This window comes from Carlito syrichta, unplaced genomic scaffold, assembly GCF_000164805.1.
Source record: "Carlito syrichta isolate Samal-C Ts95f unplaced genomic scaffold, Tarsius_syrichta-2.0.1 Scaffold308124, whole genome shotgun sequence".
Taxonomy (NCBI): domain Eukaryota; kingdom Metazoa; phylum Chordata; class Mammalia; order Primates; family Tarsiidae; genus Carlito; species Carlito syrichta.
In genome coordinates, this window is record NW_007252220.1 from 174,257 (window position 1) to 201,107 (window position 26,851).

The following is a 26,851-nucleotide window of genomic DNA, read 5'->3' on the forward strand; positions in this document are numbered from 1 at the left end:
TGATTCTTTCCTTTGCCTGATGCATTCTGTTGTGGAGAGCATCTAATGAATTTTTCAGTTCAGCAAATGTATTTCTCAGTTCCAAAATTCCAGGGTATTTTTATTATTTAAATTTTTACTAAATTTATCTGATACATTTCTGAATTGTTTTTCTGTATTATCTTGGAGATCACTGAGTTTCCATAAAGCTGCCATTTTGAATTCTTGGTCAGAGAGCTCAAATATCACTGTCTCTGTAGGGTCAGTCACTGGTTTCTTGCATTGTTTATTTGGGCATGTCATGGTTCCCTGTTTGCTGTTGTTTCTTGTGGATGTGCTTCCATGTGTTTGTATTGGTAGATTATTTATTTATTTTAGTCTTTTATTTCTGTCTTGTTTTGAGTTTTATTAGATATGTTTGCTTAGTGGTTCTTTGTAATTCACCTGTTGAAATTGTTTCTTCCTGCTAGATTGCTGCCTACGTTTTAGTACTAGATGGTGCCTTAAGCTCAGGTTTGCTTTGGCTCTAGTAAACAAGGGGAGTGCTGCCCATCTCATACAGGGAAAGTCCAAGAGAAGTTATCCTGGCATTGTGGGAAAGTTGTCCAGTAGTTCATGACAGGAGACCCGTGGACCATATCTCCTACAGTGGTGCTGCTGAACAACCACTCTGATTTGGTGTTTTCTTTAGCTAACTTAAAGAACAGAGTTTCCAGGGCTGTATGGTAGTCCTGCCTCCCCACTTTGTATCTGGCTGTCCTCGGGAATATTTCTTCCTTCAGACATTCTCAAGGCTTCCCTTGGGTTGAAGCAAGGACAGATCTCCAACCAGGGAACTCAAGATTAAGATGTCTACCTTGATCTCACTTTTTCTAGTGTAGAATAAATGAGTCATGGGGAAATTTTCCACATGCCTGGTGCCAAGCAGATTCAAGGGAAGTGTGTCCTGTATATGGGAGTCCAGTTCTCTTACTGTGTACTCAGAGTTTGTTTACTTCTCTGTGGCACTGGGAACAAATTCATTCTCATATTTGGTTTCTGGGATATTGCTGGTGTAATCTTAGCACTGTATATTTTTGTTTGTTTTATTTAGTGAGGGGAGTGGAGTTAAACCTACTTGCATCTACGCCACCATTTTGGAACTGGAAGTCTCCAGTTTATTCTGCATTTTTATTCTGTTGATTATTTTTCTTTGCAGAAGGTTTTTAGTTTGATATAGCCCCCCTTGTTTAATTTTGCATTTTTTTGCCTGTGTTTTTGGTGTCTTATCCAAAATTATTGCCAAGACCAATGTCAAAGAACTTTTCTTCTATGTCTCTTTCTAGGGGTCTTACAGTTTCAGGTCTCAGATATAGGTTTTTTTAGTTAATTTTTGTGTATAGTATAAGAAAACAATCTGATTTTATTATTTTCCTTGTGGATATCCAGTTGTCCCAACACCATTTGTTAAGAGACTATCCTTTACCTACCGTGTATTCATGGCATTTTTGTCAAATATTAGTTGACTGTATATACTTGAGTTTATTTCTGGGTTCTCCCCTCTGTTCCATTGGTCTGTGTGTCTCTTTTAATGCCAGTACTATACTGTCTTGATTACTATAGCTTTTTATAATATAACTTTAAAAGCAAGAAGTGTGATGCCTCCAAATTTGTTTTTCTTTTTTAGGATTGCTTTGACTATTTGGCATCTTTTCTTATTCCTTGCAAATTGTATAATCGTTTGTTCTATTTCTGTGAAAAATGGCATTGGAATTTTTATAGGATTGTAATGAATCTGTAGTTAATTTGGGTATTATGGATATTTTAACAATATTGATTCTTCCAGTCCATAAACATGGGATATCTTTCCATTTGTTTGTCTTTTTCAGTTTCTTTTGTCATAATTTTATGGTTTTCAGTATACAGATCTTTCACCTCCTTGATTAAATTTATTCCCTCTCCCTAGTAAGTAGTGCCAGCTTAGGGGATGTAATGATGCAGGCAGAAATGAAATTGTCCTTCCAACATTTTTGTGTTAATATTTTGGGGCTTTTTCTTCCACTGCATGGCTGTATCTTTTTACGTTAACTATTGAGCTCTTTCAGAGATATTTTTGTTCATGGATAGCTGCCAAATTGTTGCTCTTTTGGAGGGGGCTGGAGGGAAAAGGCTGAGATCCTCTACTCTGCCTTCTTACCAACATCACCTAGGAGCAACTCTTTTGTCAACACTGCTGACTGAATAATATTAGCTGAAATCAGAGATGTTCTCATCAAGAAATACTGTAGAATAAATAGAAACGCAGACAATGTATTGGAAAAATTTACTCTGAAACTCTTACCAAGAAGGCACAAAAGGTTTATTTTCACATTGACTCAAATAAGCAGCTTCAAGTGACCTGCAGTCCTTGTGTTACACTCCTCCCACAGGGAAGTCTAAATTTAACTATGTAATTACATATATTATGATTGTCCAGACAACATCTTCCTTAACATTCTCTCATGTGGTTGCTATCTTAGGTGGGTATTTACCCAGGTTATAAGGGAAGAAAGTCACCTGATTCCTGAATACTAGCCATGAAACTTCTTTTTTAAAATTTATTTTTACTTCATTTTAAATTCATAGTGGACAAGTGCATGTTTTTTACATGAACATATTGTGCACTGGTGGGGATTGGGCTTCAAGTAACCCATTCCCCAGATGGTGAACATTGTAGCCAATAGGTAACTTTTGAACCATAACCTTCTTCCCTGCTTCCCCCCCTTTAGTATTCCCAGTATCTATTATTTCCATCTTTGTAGCCATTTAGCTCCCACATGTAAGTGAGAACATGTGGTGTTCAGTTTTTTGTTTCTAAGTTAGTTCACTTAGGAAGATATTCTCCAGATCCTTCTATATTGCTGCAAAGGACATGATTTCATTCATTTTTGTTGCTGTGAATATTCCACGGCGTATTTATACCACATATTCTTTATCCAGTCAATTGTTGATGGGCATTTAGGTTGGTTCCATGTTTTTGCTATTATGCATAGGTATTGCAATGAGCATCTGAATACAAGTATCTTTTTAATATAATTATTTAATTTCCTTTGGGTAGATTCCTAGTAGTGAGATTGCTGGGTCAAATGGTAGTTCAATTTTTAGTTCTTTGAGAAATCTCCATACTGTTTTCCATAACGGTTGAACTAGTTTACAATTCCATTAACAGTTTTTGAGTGTTCCTTTTTCTCTGCATCTACACCAACATCTGTTGTTCTTTGACTTTCTAATAATAGCTATTCTGGCTGGTGTAAGATGGTGTCTCATTGTGGTTTTAATTTGTATTTCTCTGATGATTGGTGATGTTGAGTGTTTTTTCATATGTTTGTTGGCTACTTGTGTGTCTTCTTTTGAAAAGAGTCTATTCATATACTTTGCCCACTTTTTCATGGGATTGTTTTTTTTTTTATGTTGAGTTGTTTGAGTTCCTTGTGGATTCTAGATATTTGTCTGAGGCATAATTTACAATTTTTCCCCATTCCATGGGTTTTCTGCTCATTCTGTTGACTATTTCTTTCACTTTGCAGAAGCTTTTTAGTTTAATTAAATACCATTTGTCAGTTTTTATGTCACATATCCTCTTAAAGTCTTTATTATAAATTATTTCCCTAGGCCAGTGTCCAGAAGAGTGTTTTCTGGGTTTTCTTCTAGGATTTTAATAGTTTCAGGTCTTATATTTAAGTCTTTAATTAATCTTGAGTTTATTTTTGTATATGGTGAGAGGGGTCCAACTTCATTCTTCTGCATGTGACTAGCCAATTTTCCCAGCACCATTTATTGAATAGGGTGTCCTTTCTCTGTTTTTATTTTTTGTTGGCTTTGTTAAGGATCAGTTATAGATATGTGGCTTTATTTCTGGATTCTCTATTATGTGCCATTGATCTATCTGTCTACATTTGTGCCAGTACAATCCCTGGACAAATAGTCCCATTTTATAGATAAGGAAACTCAAGCTCAGAGAAACCCAAAGTCCCACAGCTAGTAAGTGACAGATCCTGGCTCCAAAGTCCAAATCTTTAACCACTATACCACCCAGTATCTCTCCTTTGCTCCTATTTACTTTTCAGTTTATAGACCTCTTAAGGACAATTTAAAAGAAAATTATTTCAGTTCCTGTGCCTCTTCCACCAGAAATAGAAGAATGGGAAAATATGGGTAGAGCTCTGGCACAGGAAACATTTCCTGCCAAGTTCAATGTGTAACTTTTGGAAAGCACCTTCTCCTCTCTGGACCTCAGTTTCAATTCCATGATCTCTAAGCTATCTTCAGCTCTAAGATGTGATATTTTATGATACTATCTGATACTAATATATCAAGGTGAGTAACCAAGCCTGATATATGACACCAAATGACTTCTTTCCTTTTTCAAAAGGAATGCTGTTATAAATGAGTGGCCACTATAAATTTTACATTATTAATATACCTTCCACATGTTGGAACCAAATTTCTTTCTTCAAGTATTTTCTCTATATACATCCAGGTGTTCCTTCTTCTTACCTCTACATAGTATTTTGGCAATAAGCCTATAAACAAGCTGTTTGCACACTTGTCATTTGCCTTTGCTTGAGAGTAGGAATGCTAGGTCTCATTCCTGAAAGCATAAAACACAATATACTGGGCTAGGGAGGAGCTACTCCTTTGAGTAGCTAGGCATTTTCCAAATGACTTTTTCCTCATGTTTCTAAATAAGAAGGAAATATTCATATACTTAGCTCCTGAAAAAACTTAGCTCATGCAATAATATCATTTCATTGCTTTACCTACATTGTCAAACCCTAAGCTCTAAATTGATATGTGTTCCTAAAATAACGCAAGTCTGTAACCAATCAGTTCAATTCAGAAAGCATTTCCTGAGGGTAAAATTCAAACAAGGTACTGTGGAGAAATATAAAGATAAATTAAAGGTGGCCTCTGCCCTCAGAAAATTTGCAATAGCAAGGAAAGATAAGAAAAGTACATGAGTCTAACACAAGACTTGGTACACCCAATGCCATAAAAGTAATGCTAGTAATTACATACTTAATATAGACTTAGCTCTTTGTTAAGGACTATATAATATACATGGTAAGTATGTGATTGTTAGTGCTTCTTAAACAGTGAGTATATCAATAAAGGGGGGAAGTGTATGGGTTATACTGGTGAGAGTTTTGAAGAAAAGGTAAGACTTAAGTTAGATGCTATTAGGATAAGTAGCATCAAGATAGATTCTAGGAAGAAGGAAATAGTTTTCCAAGTAAGAAGTACAATGTAAATCTGGTAAGAACACTGAGGAGGCCATTCATTCTGAAGCATAGGGTGGGCATTGTGGGTTGTGGGCTGTAGTCTCAGAGAGGTAAGATATGACCAAATGGTAGAGGGGTTTATAGACTTGATATAATAGAAAATACCTACTAACTTTATGATCTTGAGTGATATACTGATATAATGAAAGATAAATGTTCAATACATCACTCAAGTAATAAGAAAGAAATAGTAGATAACACAAGCAAATGGAAAGTCATACACCACCCCATGCTCATGGCTTGGAAGAATTAATATTGTTAAAATGACCATACTACCCAAAGCAACCTACAGATTCAACACAATCCCTATCAAATTACCAACATCGTTTTTCCCAGAATTAGAAAAAAAAATCCTGAAATTCATATGAAACCAAAAAAGATCCCAGATAGCCAAAGCAATCCTAAGCAAAAAGAACAAATGCAGAGGCATTACATTACCTGACTTCAATTTATATTAAAAGGCTATAGTAACCAGAATAGCATGGTACTGGTACAAGAACAGACACATAGACCAATGGAACAGAATAGAGAGTCCAGAAATAAACCCAAACACCTACAACCAACTGAACTTTGACAAAGCAGACAAAAACATGCACTGGGGAAAGGGCACCCTAGTCAACAAATGGTACTGGGAAATTTGGATAGCTACCAGCAAAAGAATGAAGCTTGATCCCTATCTCTCCCCATATACAAAAATTAACTCAAAATGGATTAAAGACTTAAATGTCAGACCTGAAACCATAAAAATCTTAGAAGAAAACCTAGGAAAAATTCTTCTAGACATTGACCTACACAAAGAATTTATGGCTAAAACCCCAAAAGCAAATGCAACCAAAACAAAAATAAGCAAGAGGAACTTAATTAAACTAAAAAGCGTCTGCACAGTAAAAGGAATAATCAACAGAGCAAATAGGCAACTTACAGAATGGGAGAAGATTTTCACAAACCATACATCTGACAAAGGTCTAATATCCAGAAGATATACAAATGGCCACCAAATATATGAAAAAATGTTCAATGCCACTAATCAGAGAAATGCAAATTAAAACCACAATGAAATACCACCTTACCCCAATCAGAATGGACATTATTAAAAAGTTAAGACAATAGATGTTGGTACGGTGAAAAAGGAGCCCTTATACACTGTTGGTGGGAATGTATTTTAGTATAACCCCTATGGAAAACAGTATGGAGATTTCTTAAAGAACTAAAAGTAGATCTACCATTCAATCTAGTAATCTACTCAAAGGAAAAGAAGTCATTATGCAAAGAAGACACCTGCACTTGTATGTTTATTTTAGCACAATTCACAATGGCAAAGATGTGGAATCAATATGGTTGATTGATTAATTGGTGAGTGAATAAAAAATGTGATATGTATGTATATACGTATATGTGTGTGCCAGAATACTATTCAGCTATAAAAAAAGAACAAAATAATGCCTTTTGCAGCAAGTTGAATGGAATTGGAAGCCATTATTTCCTAAATGAAGTAACTAAGGAATGGAAAACAAAATACCGCATATTCTCACCTATAAGATGGAACTAAGCTATGGGTCCACATAGACATATAGAGTGGACATTGGAAACTCAGGAGTGAGGGTGAGAGGGGGATGAAAGATGAAAAATTACTTATTGAATACAATGTACACTATTCGGGTAATGGGTACACTTAAAGCCCAGACATCACCACTATACAGTTTGTCCACGTGACCAAAAACCACTAGTACTCTTAAGGCTATTGATTTTTTTTTTTAATTAAAAAGAAAGATTACTCAGGTATTGCTATGCAGAGTGAATTGGAATTTGGAGAGAAAAGCACTGGAAAGAGTGACAGAAAGCCAGGTATGTATCACAGTGGCTTCATGAATGCTGGTAACACAAAGAATGGAGAGGCAAAATCAAAGTAAGAAACATTTTAAATAATTGAAAATGGCCAGGTGTGGTGGCTCATGCCTATAAGGCCAGCACTTTAAAAGGCCAAGGTGGAAGGATCGCTTGAGGCCGAGAGTTCAGGACTAGCTGAGGCAACATAACAAGACCCTGTCTCTATGAAAAATTTTAAAATATTAACTGAGCATGATGATGCGCACCTGTAGTCCCAGCTACTGTGTAGGCTGAGGTGGGAGGATTGCTTGAGCTCAGAAGTTCGAGCCTACAGTGAGCTATGATCAGGCCACTGCACTCCAGTCTGGGTGACAGAGTGAGACCCAGTCTCTATAAATAAATCAATACATCTCTATCAATAATAAATAACTGGAAATAGTCCCACTGACTAGAGACATCTGGGAGTCATTTGTATGGAGATGTGAGTTAAATTTGTGGAGGTAGAGGACATAATCAAGGAGAGAATAAAACTAAGGAAAAGAGATAAAATGTAAAAGTAGGAATCACCTAGGCAGTGTTGATGTGCATCCATGCGGACACGGAAATAAATGGGGAAAGAAAAAGTCAGAGGGTCAAGGATAGAACATTAGACAACACTCATAGTTCAGGGGAGAGTATCCAAAAAATATTGTAAGTGAGAGAGCATTGCCCCATTACACATGAAAAAACTGAGGCTGATGAAGTAATATGACTTATATAAGGTCATAAAGTGGTTCTGACTCAACCTAAGTTCTTCTAGATGCCATTGTGTCTTTTTCCCTGCTCTTCCCAATCTCTGAGAATCAATGACTAGAAAGAAGTATACATATACAGCCATAGTCACTTCACATAGTATCAAGAGTATATGTAGGAACCTAGAATTTTAAAAGAAATGAGGAAATCTAGGACAAGACTGGAAGAGAACTAGAGCTTAGCCAGCACACACAAAAAAATGACTTCATTCTTGGTTCAAGTAGCTATCTATTGAATACTACTGTAATCAATACTGTGACTACAGTATTATAGACTCTAATACTCCTTTTTGTGACTCACCAAAAGGAGGTTATAGCAGCCCCTAAACTTAATTTGACTTTTAGATCCTTTCTTTTGTGCATATCACAGAACTTTGTTTTTAGTGCATACTTATCAGGACTTTTAATATGGTGAGCGACTATGTGAATCCCCAAAGTGGAAATTATGAAAATACCTACAAAATTCTGAAATAGCCAACCATCAGCAAGGAGTGAATTCTGAAATAGCCAACCATCAGCAAGGAGTGAACATCAAAAGAATTAGCATTACTTCTCTGGAACAGCAAGGCAAAGAAATTTATTGCACTTCCAGAAATGTCTTTCACTCCTGGATATCACCTGCCTTTTGGTAGAAATATTGGATAGGACTAGTACAGCTTCTGTGGAAAACAGTGTGGCAATTCCTAAGAGTTCTAAAAATCGACCTTCCATATGACCCCGCAATCCCCCTACTGGGAATATACCCAGAAGAACTCAAATGACTCTATAAAACAGATTCCTGCACACATATGTTTATCGCAGCATTGTTCACAATAACAAAAACATGGAACCAACCATGCTGCCCATCAAAAAAGGACTGTATTTTTAAAATGTGGTACATGTGCACAATGGAATGCTACACAGCCATAAAGAAGAACAAAATCATGAACTTCGCAGCAACCTGGATAGACTTAGAGTCTATAATACTGAGTGATCTTTCACAGAAACAAAGAACTGAGCATCACATGTTGTCACTCATAAGCGGACCTTGAACAACTATAGTAGTAATATAAGAAAAGGATCGACAGCAGCGGGAAACTGCGGGGGGGTGGGGAGGTGCGATTGGCAGTAGTCGGAATCTGCCTGGGGAAGGGTACCTGCACAGTAAATATTTGTATACCTAACCCTGAATTGTACCCCACAATTTTAAAATAAAAAAATGTTTTTAAATGTTTGATAAGTGGGATGAGATGTGTGTTTAAGCACTTGCCACCTCTTTTTCTCTTTGTTTGATAAACATGAGTTATTTTCTGTATATCCCTCACTGCAGACCTGGGCAAATAAAGCTGCTTTCTGTTCAAACATAAGGGGAAGAAGAACCTATGACTGGGATTCCAGACAAGTAAGAATGTTGTGCCCACCATGGGGCCGTGATTCCAAAGACAGACATTCTCAGAGCCACTTTTACTTTTCTACTTTTCCTGGGGGAAAAAAACCAGCCTTTTGTCTGAAATCTGCCTGGTTAACTCTGTGGCAAGGAAAACCCACTCTGGCTGTCAAGTCTCTGTCTTTGGGAATCTAGAGATCACACTTATGGGAGTACTTTGAATAGTACATAAAAGAAAGTGTACTTAGAAACTGTAGAGGATGACCTCTGTCAATTTTTTAAAATTTCAAAGTGCCAAGTACATTATTATGCTGTGAGTATGAAGAAAGTGATTACCTTTACATTGAGCAAGCTGATTCAAAGTGTACTTTGCTCTCCCAAAAGGCTGGAGGTCAAAAACAAAAACATTTGTACCATAAATATGTTGCTTGTTAGTCCCAATGCCTTTTATTTTCTAGATACCTCATTCCTTTTTAGAAACACATGAACACCTAAAGTACTATCATATGTCGGAGACCCGCTCCGACCGAGGGTGGGTTAGAACCCGCACCGGAGAATCTGGATGGAGAGAAGAGACCACTCGGAGGCAGTTCTTCTGGGAACAGTCTGATCAGGACTGAAGCCAAATTTTATTCGGACTCCTTCTAACTTATATACCATTTTCTATACCCTCCAGCAGTGTGCTAATCACTTGCTGGGGGCATACAGATTCCATGCATATCGCACTTTACAAACTATGCATCACAAGACCACCACGAGACCCACAAGCTCCAAGCAGACAATTCGAACTCCATGATGCCTGTCGTGCTTCATAAAACCCACATTAAGGTCACAGGTGCACAATTTCAATACAGATTGTTCAAAGTGTTTTCCATAATGTTCAATAAATCATTCATATTATACTCTTTGTTCTAAACCCTGATTAATACAAAAAACTTTCTAAGTTAACTCTAGGTTCAATCCAAGTTCATTGACTCCTAATATTTTTTAACAATTAATATTTTCAACTTAACACTATACTATAATCTATAAGTTTACTTAAATGACTTACCTGTTAGTTATACTATTAACCTATTATGATTTAACATAATGCCTTATAATTCAGTTAAAACTTATTCTTAAACTACCAAACTTTACTATAATTCATATGAGTTTCATATGTCTAAACTTTAATTCTTATATGATCTAGTGATTGGACTTTAATACTATGCTATATCTTATTAAGCTAATACCTCATCATTAATTCTTTTATAAATCGTATAGTAACTATTATATTTGAATAATGTAGCAAAAGGAAACAAAACAGCAAGCATAAATTTATGCAACTATGAGTGTATATGTATATATTTTATCCTAACAAGTCTACTCTAAAAATCAAATAGTAGCTGTCACACTCTTGAACAAGGAAATGCATGGCCGCCATGACGGTGGCCATGGGCTGAAGCAGACAGAGTTTCGGTAATTAACGAAACAAAAGAAAACGTTCTGCCTGGCTAGGGGCAGGGCGACAAAACTATTATGGTAATTTAGTTTCTAATCTTAGCCCTAGGGGAAACTGCTTTCGGGAACAAGAGCTGACTAACCAGTCTACCAGGAAATAGAAGTTAAAAAATATCTAGAAAGAAGTAAAACTTAGAAGGGACAAGGTCATATAAAATAATTCTGCTGTGCAACTTTCCATCAGGTGTATAGAGATTTACTTATAAGTTTTACTGCCATGTATGCACACTGGTCACTAATCACATGCCAATATTATAGGTATAACTGATATCCTATGTCAGAGGCGATCTTCCAGATGGGCCTTTACAGGCCTCAGCCATGTAGCTATAGATTTGGCTCCCAACAATCATAGCTATCTCAATTATGTCCAGTGGAATAACAGCAAGACAGGGTAATTTTGTAAGTAGTAAGACCCAAAACATCCTATTAAAGTCAGATAATGCTGAGCTATCATCACTGTTATTTAAGTCAACCACCAGCTAATATTACAAATCAGATAATGCTGATAAAATAATCTTAGTTCATAGTCATATCAGACTGATTACTCTTAGAATGTTAATGTCCGGACTGGTTACAAATGTTTCTGTGTAACACAACAGTCTTTAGAGGTCTGCTCATGTCTGCTGCCTCCAGAGATCAGATGGAGAAAAAATGCCAGTGAATGAATACCCACCCATATAAGGCCCAAGGGAATTTGATTATCTTCACTTTTCAACCTTGCAGGTTACCCAGAAGGCTCATCATCTCTTGCTGTGGAAACGGAAACATAGCAGTTTTCACATTTCCTGCATCTCTAAGACAGGTCAGTATTCTTAGGGAGATACATAAGAGTGCCACCCAGACTGCTAAGAAGCAGCTGTGGGAGCAGAACTAGCAAAGGAATAAGTTCTCATCCTGGTGAACAACATGTTAAATTCTTCACTCGTATATTGTGCACATAAGCAGAAGTTCCATATATAATTTCCCTGTGCAGTGTACTGAAAAAGATGCCCTTATTTCCTGCAAACTTATGCCTACATCACTTGGGCTAAAAGACCCCAGGGGATCCAGAAACAGCCAAATATCCCATTCAGGTTATTTGAATTATACTGTGAATTATAAACCTTGTCCCGGTGCATTCTAGGTCTCTGAAATAGTATAGATTACAAATAGGGTTGTTGGTTTTTTGGTTTTCTTTCATGATCCATTATGTCAGTTAATAACCTACTCTTACTAACAAGCAAAAATCACCCTCCCTACACACCAACCCTTCTAAAATGCTCTTAACTTGTTAACTAGTGGCAGATAGCTTTATACCTTTGGCCTAGTGAAAAGCTAAACACACTCACAGGTAAATGAACCCAGTGTAATTCAGTATTAAAAGGGGAACTTTAGTAATAGAAGTACCATGGAGCTCAAAGCTCTGATCTGATAGCTTCCAATTCTGTTCCCATGAAAAAGCTAGCAGTTATTTAGAAGCCTATCAATCTGTTCATGGGTTCTCGGGTCTTCCATTTTTTTCCCTTACAGAATTTCTGCTGTGTACAAGTGTGGATACTATGTAATACCTTGTATATACCAGACATGTTGCTATGTACTTTATATATGTGATCTTATTTAATCCCCACATCAACTCTGTGAGGTGAATGTTATTATTCTCATTTTACTTATGAGAAAACTGAAGTGCAGAGAAGTTAAATGGTTTATCCAAGGTTGCATAGTTAGTAAGTGGCTAACCTAGAATTATAACCCAGGCCAAAGGTATAAAGCTGTCTGCCACTGGTTAAAGCATGCTATTTCCACTATGGTACTACATTTAAAAACCTGACTTGGGCTATTTACTGTGCATCTTTTACTTATAATCAAAGTTTTGTGTGTTTTTTTTGAGTAAGAGTTTCACTCTGTCACCCAGGCTGGAGTTCAGTGGCACTCTCATGGTCACTCCAACGTCAATCTGCTGGGCTCCAGCGATCCTTCCACCTCAGCCTTCCAAGTAGCCAAAACTACAGGCGCACACTACCATGCCCAGCTAATTTTTGATTTTTTATTGTAGAGACAAAGCCTGGCCAATTTGCCTGGGTTGGTCTCAAGCCCATGGACTCAGGCAATCCACTCGCCTCAGCCTCCCAAAGTGCTGGGATTAAAGACTGAGCCACTGAACCCAGCCAATAATCAAAGATTTTTAAAGTCTTTTAAAAGAATTTAGTCTGTTTTCTTATCCAACGCCCTGATGAAATGTTTGATATTTAGGTAAGACAATTTGTATGATAGTAATATCTAGATTTCAGTTATCCATGGTGTTCATCTCTCTAATTTTCTTATTTTAGCATTCTGCTAAGGGTATTCTGTGAAACACTAGTACTTTGGCATGTTAACAGATGTTAAAGGGGAAAAAATTCTCTAGTGAGTAAATCTGTGCAATCCTCTGTAAAAAAAAAAATTTGAGAGTTGTCTTTAGTGTAGGAATTTTACAAGACTTTTACTATGCTACTGAGTGTTGTGACTCACCAAAAGGAGGTTGTAACAGCCCCCTAAACTTATTCGACTGTTGGATCCCTTCTTTTGTGCATATTATGGAACCTTGTCTTTAGTGAAGTACTTGTCAGGGCTTTCAATATACTGAGGAACTTTGTGAATCCTCAAAAGTGGAATAAGTTATTTCCCAAATTTGTATGACCATGTAACTTTTTTTCAGATCATCTTAAGTAAATTTTGAACCATGAAGTACATTTTTGTCATCCTTCCCTAGATAAGCAAAATTGCCTTTAAGCAATGCCTTTCCTAGGACCCTCTGTCCAAATAGACTAATACGTTGATTAATTTTGTGGGAACAAAGTCATGTTCTTATAATATCGAAAAGTGCTTGAGATCACAAGAGGGAAGTGTGGGAGAAGCATTTTAAAACTTTCAACATATGAAGATTTTTAGAAATGTATGTAGATAATTCCTACAGTGATATTTGTAAAAGCTCCAAACTGAAAACAACAAGAATATCTATTAAAAGGAGAATGGATGAATGAATTATGTATGTCCAAATTATTAGATATTTTGTACATATTTTCCTTTGAAATTTTTTACATTAAAAAGGATGAAGAATAAAGGGAATACTCATGTGTTTACAACTTATAGTTTTAAAATGCTAACTTTTTCCATTTTGTCTCAAATTTTTATATATATTGTCATAAGGTTTGCCCCCTCCAAAATGCACTGATTCTAGATGATATTTTCTTCGAAATAAAAAAGACAAACTTGGAAAAACTATTTGCAAAATATACAACATACAAAGTTTAATACCCTTAATTTACAAAGCTCTTTAAGCAAAAGAAAAACACAACAATTAGAAAAAGGACAACGGATGCAAACAGTCAACAAAATAAAAATTAAAATGAAAAATAAATATAAAAGTTGTTCAACTTCACTGTAAAGAAATACAAATTAAAATAACCTAAAATATTATTCTGTCTATTAAAACAGCCAGGTTTTGTATTTTTATAAATTATAGTACCTATTGTTGGCAAGGACCTGTAAAAATGGGTGTTCTTGTACACTGCTAATTAAGTTTAAATTCATAGATCATTTTTTGAGTGCAATTTGGAAACATGTATAAAAATCTTAAAATAATCATGCAATTTTATCTGGTAACTACTCCATTTTAAGAGTGTATTTTAGTGAGATAAACAACAATCTATACAACTATTTATCATTAATTTATTATGAGCAGAAAATTTGAAACAAAACTAAATATTTAGTAATAGAGGAATGGTGAAATAAATTGTTGCACCATTATGATTAAATATTGTGCAACCATTAAAAATAACTATTTTGAAGAATAATTAATATGGTTATGTGATAAAGCTGTATGAGTGCATTTTAAATTTAACAGTACATTTATCAGCCTTATTGAGATAAAAGTTACATACCATATACTTGGACTATTTAAATTGTACAATCCATTGGGTTTTATTATATTCACAGAATTGTGCAACCATCACTATAATTAATTACAGAACATTTCCTTTTTTTCCTTAAAGGGTTTAGATTAAGGAATAACATGATGGAATTTTTTATTTTAGAAAGATTAAGGACACAGGCCAGACTCAGTGGCTCAGCCTGGAATCCCAGCACATTGAGAGGCCGAGGCAAGTGGATTGCCTGAGCTCATGGGTTTGACAACCAGCCTGGGCCAGAACATTTTCATTACCCACAAAAAGAAGCCCCATATATATTAGCAGTCACTACCCATTTTTCCCACTCCCACTCCTAGGTAATCACCAATCTACTTTCTGGCTCTATAGATTTGCCTATTCTAGAAATTTCATATAAATTGAATTATACATGGTCTTTTGGGAGAAAATATTTGCAAATCAAATATCTAATAAGATACTAGAATGCAGAATTAAAAGAAACTCTTACAATTCAATATTTTTTTTAAAGCTCAGTTTTTTAAATGGACGAAGGTCTGAGTAGATATTTATTTAAAGAAAATATACAAATGATCAATAACCACATGAAAAGATGCTCAACATCATTAGTCATTAGAAAAATACAAATCAAAGCCACAATGAGATACTACTTAACATCCATTAGGGTGGTTAAAATCCAAAAGAAAGATAATAAGTGTTATCAAGGATATGGAGAAATCAGAACCCTCATATATTGCTGGTGAGAATGTGAAAGGTGTACTTTGGAAAATAGTTTGGCAATTCCTCAAAATGTTAAGCATTGAATTACCATATGACCCAGCAATTCTAGTCCTAGATATATAACCAAGAACAATGGAATCATATGTCCACACCAAAACTTGTCCTTGAACATTCATAGTATTATTCATAATAGCCAAAAGTGGAAATACAAATGTCCATCTACTGATTAATAGATAAATAAAATGTGATATACCCATACAATGGAATACTATTTGGCAACAAAAAGGTACATATTACAACATGGATGAACCTTGAAAATATTATAAGATTACATTTTTAATTTTAAAAAATTAAATATATAGAAAAACAGTGAAAAGAAATATACAAAAACATAAGTAAAAACTAAGTGTTTACATGGGTTAACCCTTTGTCTGTCCAGCCTAGACACTTCAACCTCTCTTTTGCCAATATTCTTATCTCACTAACTCCATTGTTCTAGCCAGCAAAAAACCCAAATTCCAGATTCAATTCAATGGCCTGCCTTCTTCATTTCCGTACCCAGGCTGCCGATGACTACTACAAAAACAACAAAATTGATTACAAATACTGATTACAACTCATTACAAACAATACAAATGAGATTACAGATTTGTGGTCTTCAGCTTCAACTGATCTGATAAGTCTTCACTACTTAGCTACTTATTGGTAGTGCTTTTTTCATTAACTACAACTTTATACATTCTTTCATATCATCATATCACTCCTGTCTAATATTATAATGAAAGTCCTAACATATGCAATCAGTCTAGAAAAAAAATAAAAGCATTGCAATTGGAAAAGATGAAATAAAACAATCCCTATTTTAGATGACATGATTGTATATATAGATAGTCCAAAGAACCTACAAAAATTCCTAGAACTATAAGTGAGTTTAGCAAATTCACAGCATGTAAAATCAACAGACAAGGATCTACTGTGTTTATGTACACCATCAATGCACATCTGGAAATCCAAAATTTAAAAACAATACAATTTATAATAAATCCAAAAAATTAAATAGCTAGGTATAAATCTAACAAATCATACACAGGATCTGTGTGCTGAAACCTACAAAACACTGATGTAAGAGACCTAAGAAGACCTAAATAAATGAAGAGACATACCATGTTCATGGGCCAGAAGCCTCAATATAGTTGAGATATCAATTCCCTCCAAATTTATACACAGTTTAATGCAATCTTAATTAAAATTTCTACAGGTTTTTTTGCAGATAGAGACAAGCTGATTCTAAAATTTATATGGAAAAGTAAAGAAACTATAATAGCCAAAGCAATTCTGAAAAAGTAAAACAAAGTCAGAGTACTCAAACTATCCAGTTTTAAGTTAATAAAGCTATAGTAGTCAAGACAGTATGATATTGGCAGAAGGGTGAACCCATAAACCAGTGGCACAAAATTAAAAAAATAAAATACAGCAAATAAAATTCAGAAGTATGCCCACATAAAGATGGTCAACTGATTTTTACACAAAGGTGTAATGGCAATTAAATGGATAAAATACAGTCTTTTCAGTATATAGTTTTAGAATAACAGGACATCCTCACACCATGCAGACTTCACAGTATATACAAAAATTAACTCAAAATGGATCATAGATATAAATTTTAAATGTAAAACTATCAAACTCTTTTTTAAAAACATAGGAGAAAATCTTCATGTTAGGCAAAGAGTTCTTAGCTATGATGTCAAACATAAGATTCATAAAAGAAAAAATTACAAATTGGCATTCAACAAAATTGAAAGCATTTGATCTATGAAGAACATGGTTAGGAGAATAAAAAACAAGCCACTGACTTGGAGAAAATATTTGCAGAACATATATCTGATAAAGGACTTATATACATAATATTTAAAATGCTCTAAAAACTCATAAATAGAATTAAAAAATCAATGTGAAAAAAATAAGCAAAGTCTATTCACAATAGCAAAAATATGGAACCATCCATGTTGCCCATCGAAGCTGAACTGGGTAAAAAAAATGTGGTACATATACACAATGGAATATTATGCAGCCATAAAGAAAGATAAACATATAGACTTCGCAGCAATTTGGATATATTTAGAGTCGATCATACTCAGTGATCTATCACAGAAACAAAGAACAGAGTACTTTATGTTTTCACTCATAAGTGGACCTTGAACAATTATAATACTATAAGAAAGGGATTGGCAGTGGTGGGAAACTGTCAGGGGAGTGGGGTGGGATTGGCAATTGAGGGAAACTGCTAGGGAAAGGAGGGGCATACCTCATCAACAAGGGTACCTGCATAATCAACATTTTTATACCTAACCTTGAATTGTACCCCACATCTTTATGATAAAATTTTTTTTTTAAATAAGCAAAGAGTTTGAATGCATAACTCATCAAAGAAGATATACAGGTGGCAAATAAGCACAAGAAAAGGTACTCTACATACTAGCCATTAAAAAATTTCAAATTAAAACTGTAAGATTCCATTCTACCCATACTAGAATGAGTAAAATAAAAAATATATTGTGGCGATACCAAGCACTGACAAGAATGAGGAAAAATCAAAATTCTCACACATTTCTATTAGAAATGTAAAATAGTAAAGCCACTCTGAAAATCAGTTTGGCAGCTTTTCTTTTCCATTTATTTATTTATTCTTTTCTCTCTCTCTCTTTTTTTTTTTTTTTTTTTTTTTTGAGACAAAGTCTTGCTCTGCTACCCAGGCTGGAGTGCAGTGGCATTATTATGGCTCACTGCATCCTCAAACTTCTGGCTCAAGATCCTCCTACCTCTGCCTCCTAAACAGCTGGGACCACAGGCATGCACCAACATGCCTGGCTCAGTTTTTTTTTTGTTGTTGTTGTTTTTTTTAGTTTTTTGTAGAGACAGGATCTTGCTATGTTGCCCAAGCTGGTCTCAAATTCCTGGGCTCAAGCAGTCCTCCTGCCTCAGCCTCCCAAAGTGCTAGGATTACAGATGTGAGCCACCACATCCAGATAGTGTGGCAGTTTCTTATAAAGTTAAATACTTACCATATGACCCAGTAACATCACTAGTGAATATTTCCTCTAGAGAAATGAAAACGTGTTCACACAAAAATTTGTATATGAATGTGCACTTTTATTTGTAATAACCTCAAATTGGAAAACAATACAAATGTCCTTCAATGGGTGAATGGGTAAACAAACTATACTATTCAACAATAAAAAATAATAAACTATTCATATTTGCAGTAACATAGATGAACCACCAATGCATTATGCTAAATGAAAAATATAGTTTTAAGAGACCACATACTATATTATTCCATTTGTGTGACATTTTGGGAAAGGCAGAAATACAGGGAGCAAAAATACATCAGTGGTTGCCAGGGGTAAGAGTGAGGGAAGGTTCTGCATTCTATCTGTAATAATGGTTACAAGCTTCCATGCATGTGTAAAAACTCACAGAACTGTACACCAAGCAAAAGTTGATGCTGTATTTAAATTTAAAAATTAAAGCAATAAAAAACCTTCTTTCACATTTCTCTCAAATGTGAGACAAATGTGTACAAAGATGTACACTCTCCTTCTCTCTACTACCAAAAGTCTCCTTAAAACAGTGTCTTCCCAAACTTTGCTAGGTTTTCTTCTGGCCATCACCCTACTTATTTTTTTTTTAATTAAATCTATCCATGCCTTGGCTAAAGACCAGACATATGCTGATAACTACTGAATATGTGTCTCCAGTCCATAATTCTTTCCTGAGCTCCAGACCCAAGTAAACAAGTGCCTTTCAACTTGACCACTCTCCCAAAAAAGGCGCATTTCCTGTTTTGCTCTCTATCCTTCTCCCCCACCTACATCTGACTAATCACCAAGGTATGTTGATTATAATTCCTAAATATCTCTGGAAGCTGTGCGTTTTCTCTATTCTAATTATCATGACCTCTAAATCATGTGTCACCTGTATTACTGCAATAACCTATTAACTGGGCTCCCTACCTCCAATATTGTACTCCTTCCACTCCATTCTCCATATTGCAACTAGAATGGTGAAAAACTCAAGTTTGTTCATGGCTCTTCAGTTTTCCTGAGCATAGTCTGAACTCCTAAACATGGTTTATAAGCCTTTTCATCATCTGTCTATAAACTCATCCCTCCAGGCTTATCTCATAATTCTCAACTCTAAAGTTTCCTCTCTATCAGTCCTATCCCCACATTCTATGTTTGAACCACACTCCACTTCTTTCAGTCCCTCAAACATGCCCCTGCTGTTTTCCATGACTGGGATGATTCCTCAACAATCTTCTATCTCCTCTACCCCAGCCCCCTTCAGCTGGCTAGATAATATTTATCCTCCTGGTTTTAGCTTGCACATTACTTATTCAGGGTATCACTGACTGACCCCATAGCTTATCTATATGTCTCTTCTGAGTGCTACCATAATACTGTCATAAGAGACTATTATTCTGTGTTGTAATAGTCTATTTACTTGTCTATCTCCCATAATAGATTGTAAGCACCTTGAGGGTAGTGATATGTCTTGTTCACATTTCAGTACCTGCTGCTAGCAACTGCCTGGCACATAGTAAGTATTCAATAAATATTTCGTAAATGAATAAGAAAGCGGGGCCATGGAAAACAGTCTCTGAGATTATAGGTCTTTTTTATCACTTTCTACATTTTCCAAGTATTCTATGATAAACATGCTTTGCTTTTATCATCAGAAAATAATACTACATAGTAGAATTAGTTTTAAAACTATATTTGCTAGATGTGATGACACATGCCTATAATCCCAGGTATTCAGGAAGCTGAGGTGAAAGGATTGCTTGAGCCCAGGAGTTTGAGGCCATACTAAACAACATAGTGAGTCCCCATATTTATTTTTAAAATATATTGAACATACTCATAATAGAAAAGAAAAAATCTATGAAGAAAATTTAAATCACCCATAATTCTAACACCTCATGGTAATTCTTGTTAACATCTTGTTCTATCCATTTCATTATTATCTATGAATATATATTTCAAACATTGATACCTTATTGTGTTCTGTTTTGAATTCTGCTTTCTTCACTAATCCCAAAAGTAATTTCCCTTCATTTCAAAGTACTGTTGTTTATTCAATCATTTGTCTTTTTTTTTTTCTTTTAAAGATGTGGGGTACAATTCAGGATTAGGTATACAAGTGGTCTTCGTACAGGTAGTTTGAGCCTCCCTTTGGTTCCCACTTTGCCTGGTTTGAGGTCAGGTACCCTTATTGATGTTGTGCACTCCCCCACCCCCACCCCAGCAATATCCCGCCACTGCCAATCCCTTTCTTATTGTATTATGGTAAATGTTCAGGGTCTGCTTATGAGTGAGAACATGTAGTACTCTGTTCTTTGTTTCTGTGATAGATCACTCAGTATAATAGACTCTAAATCCATGCATGTTGCTGCTGAATCCATATGTTTGTCCTTTTTGGTTGTGTAATATTCCATTGTGTATATGTACCACATTTTTTTATCTAGTCCAGTTTTGATGGGCAACACAGTTGGTTCCATGTTTTTGATATTGTGAACAGTGCTACAATAAACACGTGTGTGCAGGTATCTTTTTTATAGAACGGTTTGAGTTCCTCTGGGTATATTCCTAGTAGGCAGATTGCTGGGTCATATGGAAGGTCAATTTCTAGTTATTTTGGAAATTGCCACACTATTTTCCGAAGAGGTTGCACTAGTTTGCATTCCCACCAGCAGTGTAGAAGCATTCCTTTTTCTCTGTATCCTCACCAGCATCTGTTGTTTGTTTTATTAATGATGGCCATTCTTACTGGGGTTAGTGGTATCTCAGTGTGGTTTTAATTTGCATTTCTCTGATGATGAATGAGGCTGAGCACTCTTTCATGTGTCTGTTGGCTCCCCATATATCTTCTTTTGAGAAGTGTCTATTAATGTCTTTTGCCCGCTTTTTAATGGGGCTGTTTGCTTTTTTTCCTTTCGGTACATTTGAGTTCTTTGTGGATCCTATTCAATCATTTCTATGCTGTCCAACGTTAATATTTTATACAATTTTAACCATTAGGAATATGGTTGTGAATAATATCATTGAGCATGAATTTTTCTCCTCATTTATAATCATTTCCATAGGATAGAATTCTAGAAGCAAAATTACTGGTATGAATTTTTTGAAGGCTTAATGTATATGGTCAAATGCTTTTCAGAAAGCTTATGCACAATAGATACTTGAGAGCCCACTATATGCCAAATATTTCCTCAGGCAGATTTTATTATGCCTATTTTACAGATGAGGAAACTGAGGTCCATTGACATTATTTGCCCAGAGTCACAGAGACAGTATGAAGCAAAGCTAGAATTTAAATTCAGAATTGCCCTAATTTCAAAGCTCATGTTTTTTCCATGTGGATTTCAAAAATAAATCTTTTTGAATTATCAACTTATTTATTTACTAAAGAAAACATGGATGATGCAAGTAGAAAGTAGAGAAAATTAAAATAAATTACTCATAAATCCACCACTTACAACAGGTTAGTGTATTTTCTCTGTCCTTTTTTCCAAATACAATTTGGGGATTAGAGATAACTATAGTATTGTATATATAATTTATCATCCTGCCTTTTTCATTTAACATTTTTCAATGCTGATCTATACTCTTCATAAATGTAATTTTAATGGTTGCGTGTTATTGTCAAATGGATGTGAATATTTACAATTGTTCAGCACACTGGTGAATGTTTTTCTCTTCATTCCCAGGACTCACCATCTCCCATGAGGTTTACCGAGTTCAATATTGAGAACCATTCTAATCTTCAAAATAAGTCACCATGTTGGATTGAAAACTTCACAATTTGAAAGCATTCCATCAAATACTTGCTGGGCAAATATTTCAAAACTTTATATTATTTAAATTACTGACTGAACTCCAATTTGGAATTTGGTAACTGATAATTCAAGCTAGTTTTCCTCTCTTTCTTCATTTCCCCTCCCCAAATCCATGAAAGACTAAATGTTAAATACATACTTTTTTATTCTTCTTATCAGGAAAAGGGGAATTCAGAAGACTTGCTTGGAGTATTTAATTCCCCTAGAAAGACTACTAGTTATATCTATAGGATCTTTTTTATGTTGAGGGGAATCAGACTACGTTTGCTGCCTGTGTGCATATGCATTTTATAAACATGTACACGTGCAGCATATCTATACAATATTCTGTTATAGTGTTGTGAAAATCATGTTTTAAAATCTGAGGTTTTTATTTAATCTTGTTTTTCTCGAAATAGCAATTTAAATATTTGCTGAGCTTTGAACTATCCCTATATCAGGTATCTAAAATTTCAGAGGGTAACTTAGTACACTGTGACCAAGGTTTTCAAACTGGGAATTGAGCAACAATGTAAAACCTGTTCTCTGTCACAGAGGTTCCTGAAAGCACTACAGATAGTCAAGAAGATCAGATCAGGACTTCTACTCTATTAAACATAACAATTCATGTTTTAAAGACTTTTAATGCCAGGCTGTGGTACAATTCTCCAATCACTTTTATTCAGTTATCTGCTACCTAACTTTATTTTAGCCCTTGTAAATTACTTTCATGAAGAAAGAAAATCTGTAAGCCCAAGTTATGGACTGTAGGTTTTGTTAAGGGTGTTTAGGGTGATTTTCAGGTTTAATTGCAATACTGTTCATAAGGGCAGAGTTTCACAGCTGACATTAGCCTAAGGATTAGCACTTAAGATCTGTATTTTCACAGTAGGGGTTAATGTACAGATAGTGATAACTGAATAGTAATATGCCAATCCTTCCTTTTTTTTTAAGCTTCAGTGGTAACTCAGCCATAAAGATAACATATCCGTTTTCCCATTTATTTATAATCAGCCTTTCTTTCAGTCCTAGTGCCTGAATCAATGAGTATGAATACTAATACGCCTTCTTTATAATAATACCTACAAGTATTCATGTTTTTCATTTTTCAACCAGTGCTCTAGCACCCAGCTACAGACAATAAAAGCCCAAACTCTTACAAAAATCAGTAGGAGCTAGGACCATCTTACAGTTATCAAGGAATTTAGCTTCTAGAGGGATGCTTAGGTTTACTAACTTATCCCCCCTGAAATTGTTTTAAGTAAAAAAGAATTGCCTGCCACAAACAACTCAGGATCGGAGATAAGAATGTGACTAATTCAGCTGCTTAAAGCAACAAAAAAACCTGTTTATTTGGATCCTCTAGTAATTTTGATCAAGGTATGATTTTTAGTATAAATTAAATGGATTATGGTCAGCATTTCATTTAGAGAATACTAGACATGACTAAATTTATTAGGACCAGGGTGGTTTCACAAACTCAGAAGCTAAAAAGCAACCTAGGAGACTATGCACACTGAGTTTCACAATAAAATCTTATATGTTCCAATGGAAAAAGTTTCCCCTTCCACCCTTTCTTCAAAATACTCTCATTTAGGTTTTTCTTGAAAGCTTATTTGGCTATCCACATGGTCGTGTGATGGACAAGTTTTACCTTCTATTCATATAGAATTGCAACTTTCTCTAAATGTAGGGCCATTAAGTAACTTACTGCACAGCCAGTAGGCTTCATAGCAATCTTCCTGTTTCCCATCTATCATCTTCTGCCAAGTGTTTAGGCAGAGCAGCTGCTAACTATGATTCAAAGTCAGGAAGATATCAAAAATTTCTTTGACACTTAGAGTGTATCAGCACTCAGCTCCCACAGAAATCAGATCACAAAAGATAGTACTAGTAAACTACAGGGAAGAACAGGAAGGGTAAAGCTCAGGAGAGCTATAATGCAAAACTGATTGTTCATTGTCTTACAGACTTACACTGTCTTCAAAAAGCAAAATAAATCAGGATTTTACCTAGGGACTTGGAGAAAAAAAGGAATCCTATTCCTATCTTAGCACCTTGATCTTATTGGTTTATTGACTCTAATAATATCCCTATCCATGGATCATTCTGAGTACTGACTAATGTACACAGGCATCCAATTGGTTGGTTTAATAATTAGCACACCTTGATCTGGCTGTTTTGTTTGCTTTTTCTTGGTGCCCTGTCCAATAACTTCTGTGGGATCTCATTCCCCAATCTTTGGTATTCATCTTCCTATTTGCAAAAAGAAGATACTCATTGTTAGAATCCTATAGCTGAAAGGTGCTATGTAACTCTCTAGTGCTCTTATATATGTTTATTTGCAGGACTAGAATGAAAAATTTACCTATAACAGTATTTCAAAGCAAAATAGTGTGTTCCATTATTTCTTCTATGCTCTCATTGCTGATTTGATCTTGCAGAGCTTAGAGTGCTTTGTTAATGTTCTTCTATTTGTTCCAACAATGTCCTCAGAAAGAGATAGAATAAAAGTTATTTTCTCTATGGTACAGCTGGAAAAATTAAGGGTAAAAGAAACTAAGTGTCCTTCAAAAGCACATATCTGTCTTGGGCAGAGCTCACAGTTCCATGTCCAGTACACTGTCAGAGTGACTTGGCATCCCAGTACTGGAATTACCATGGAGCAGCTTAGAACATTAAAAGTAATTAGGATCGAATCACATTCCAAAAGAGTTACACTTTGTCAAAAATCGTAAAATATGCAGTTTATACAGTTCTTATTTTCTGTGTGATAGAAATGCAATATGTGCCTCTTTCCCCCACTGGCTCCTTATGACACATATCTTTCAGACCATGTGGCACCAACCAGTGTCATCTCCTGTGGCACCCATACAGCCCAATGTCAGGGCTGACTTTGCCAGGGAAAAGAATATGCTTTCCCATGTTTATGCCAAATTGCACAAAGTGTAGACATTGAGGTTAATGAAGATTTAAGTACAATTGTAGCAGGTAAGTTTTAAGAATATTGAATGTACATTATTGTAACATGAACCTGAAATTTAACAAGGCCCAAATTCACAGGACTGTAACAGCTATTAAAAACCTATTCTTTTATCCTTTTCACCTCCCATTACACATACCTCTCATCACACATATCTACATATGCGCGCGTGCGCGCGCGCGCACACACACACACACACACACACACACACACACACACACACTTTCCCCAAAGCAGGCTGCCTGGTGATCAGGAACAAATACTTTTAAAAAATGATTCTCTGACCTGTCCTTTTAGAAAAAAAAAAGTTTAACAATCACAGCAAGTGAAGAGCATTCCATTTATACATTCTATTTTTTTTTTTTTTTTTTGAGTTGGAGTCTCACTCTGTCGCCTAGACTGGAGTGCAGTGGCACGCTCCCGGCCACCACAGCCTCGACCTGCTGGGCTCCGGCGATCCTTATGCCTCACAGCCTTCCAAGTAGCTGGAACTACAGGCGCACGCTACCACGCCCAGCTAATTTTTTGATTTATTGTAGAGATGAGGTCTCGCCAAGTTGCCCAGGCAGGTCTCGAACCCGCGGGCTCAGGCAATCCACTCACCTCAGCTCCCAAAGCGTGGGATTACAGGCTGAGCCACCAAGCCCGGCCATTTATACATTCTAGAACCTCTGTTCTCAGCGTAGCTAAGAGACTCAGTGCAAAAGACGTGTTCTGTGCAGAGGTACAGAGGGCATCTAACAAGATCATCAGGCCCTCTCACAAGTCCCACCTTCTTAAAAAATTCATGAGCTCCATCCTGTTAGTAGGAAATGGTTGATGAGATATGGTACACCTACATTTCTTTAACCATAGCTGTAATGTACCATATTAAATTGTAGCCTTTTGCATGTGGGTGTTATGTAACATAATAATGAATGGGTGGCTTCTAATAGCATGCAACCCATAACTGATTATCTCCCCAAAAGGGCTGAGGCTATGTCCTGTACAACGTTCATAACCATTACATGTGTTCTTTGGAGCAACCTTGTACATGGCCATCAGCAGAACGAGTTAAAACTGACAATGAATTCAATATATCAGGAAATAAATGTTTAGTGAGGGAATTGCATTAAAGGAGGAAAAACAATAGGATGCATTCAAGTAATAATTGCTTTCACTCTGCTAGCTAAATCAGCAAAGGAACACAGCAGGAAAGCTGGGACTGGGTCTTGGTAATATATGAACTGTATTGGAGAACCAGAAAAAGAAAGGCACTGGGGACCTCAGCAGTTAAGCTCAAGTTGCCAATTTGCTGCAAATCCTTTTTTCCACCAGTCTGCTCAAAGTGATTGTATATAATATTCTTAAAACATGTGTCTTGCTGCAGAAATACTGGCAAATGCTGGCCAGTTTTATCTTCCTATGTCCTTTATTAAAAGTATATGCATAAAATTGTTGTTTCTTTTCTATATTATGGTCTTGTTAATCAATGTTATCAAAACCTAAAGTTTCAGACCACTCAAATGGAAGTTTCTATACATCTCATTTCATGGAGGTATAGTGAAGTTTATTCACTCTCAGGTTGATTGGTATGTGTGGTATTTAGACTCCTCTTTAACACCTC

The 26,851-nt window shown here is 35.7% G+C and overlaps 1 protein-coding gene across 2 annotated transcripts in view; it reads left to right on the forward strand.

Annotated features, from left to right (window-relative positions):
* ZDHHC15 (zinc finger DHHC-type containing 15) overlaps positions 1 to 24,261 on the forward strand; it is a 135,538-nt gene extending 111,277 nt beyond the window's left edge. Inside the window, exons 10-11 of one of the 2 annotated variants that reach the window (XM_008064993.1) lie at positions 11,487 to 11,565; positions 22,155 to 24,261. In XM_008064993.1, coding sequence (XP_008063184.1) covers positions 11,487 to 11,533 — 47 coding nt within the window. In that variant the 3' untranslated portion in view covers positions 11,534 to 11,565; positions 22,155 to 24,261. The remainder of the gene's footprint in view (positions 1 to 11,486; positions 11,566 to 22,154) is intronic. The other variant, XM_008064992.2, reaches the window with a different exon arrangement.
* The last annotated feature ends 2,590 nt before the right edge of the window (positions 24,262 to 26,851 follow it).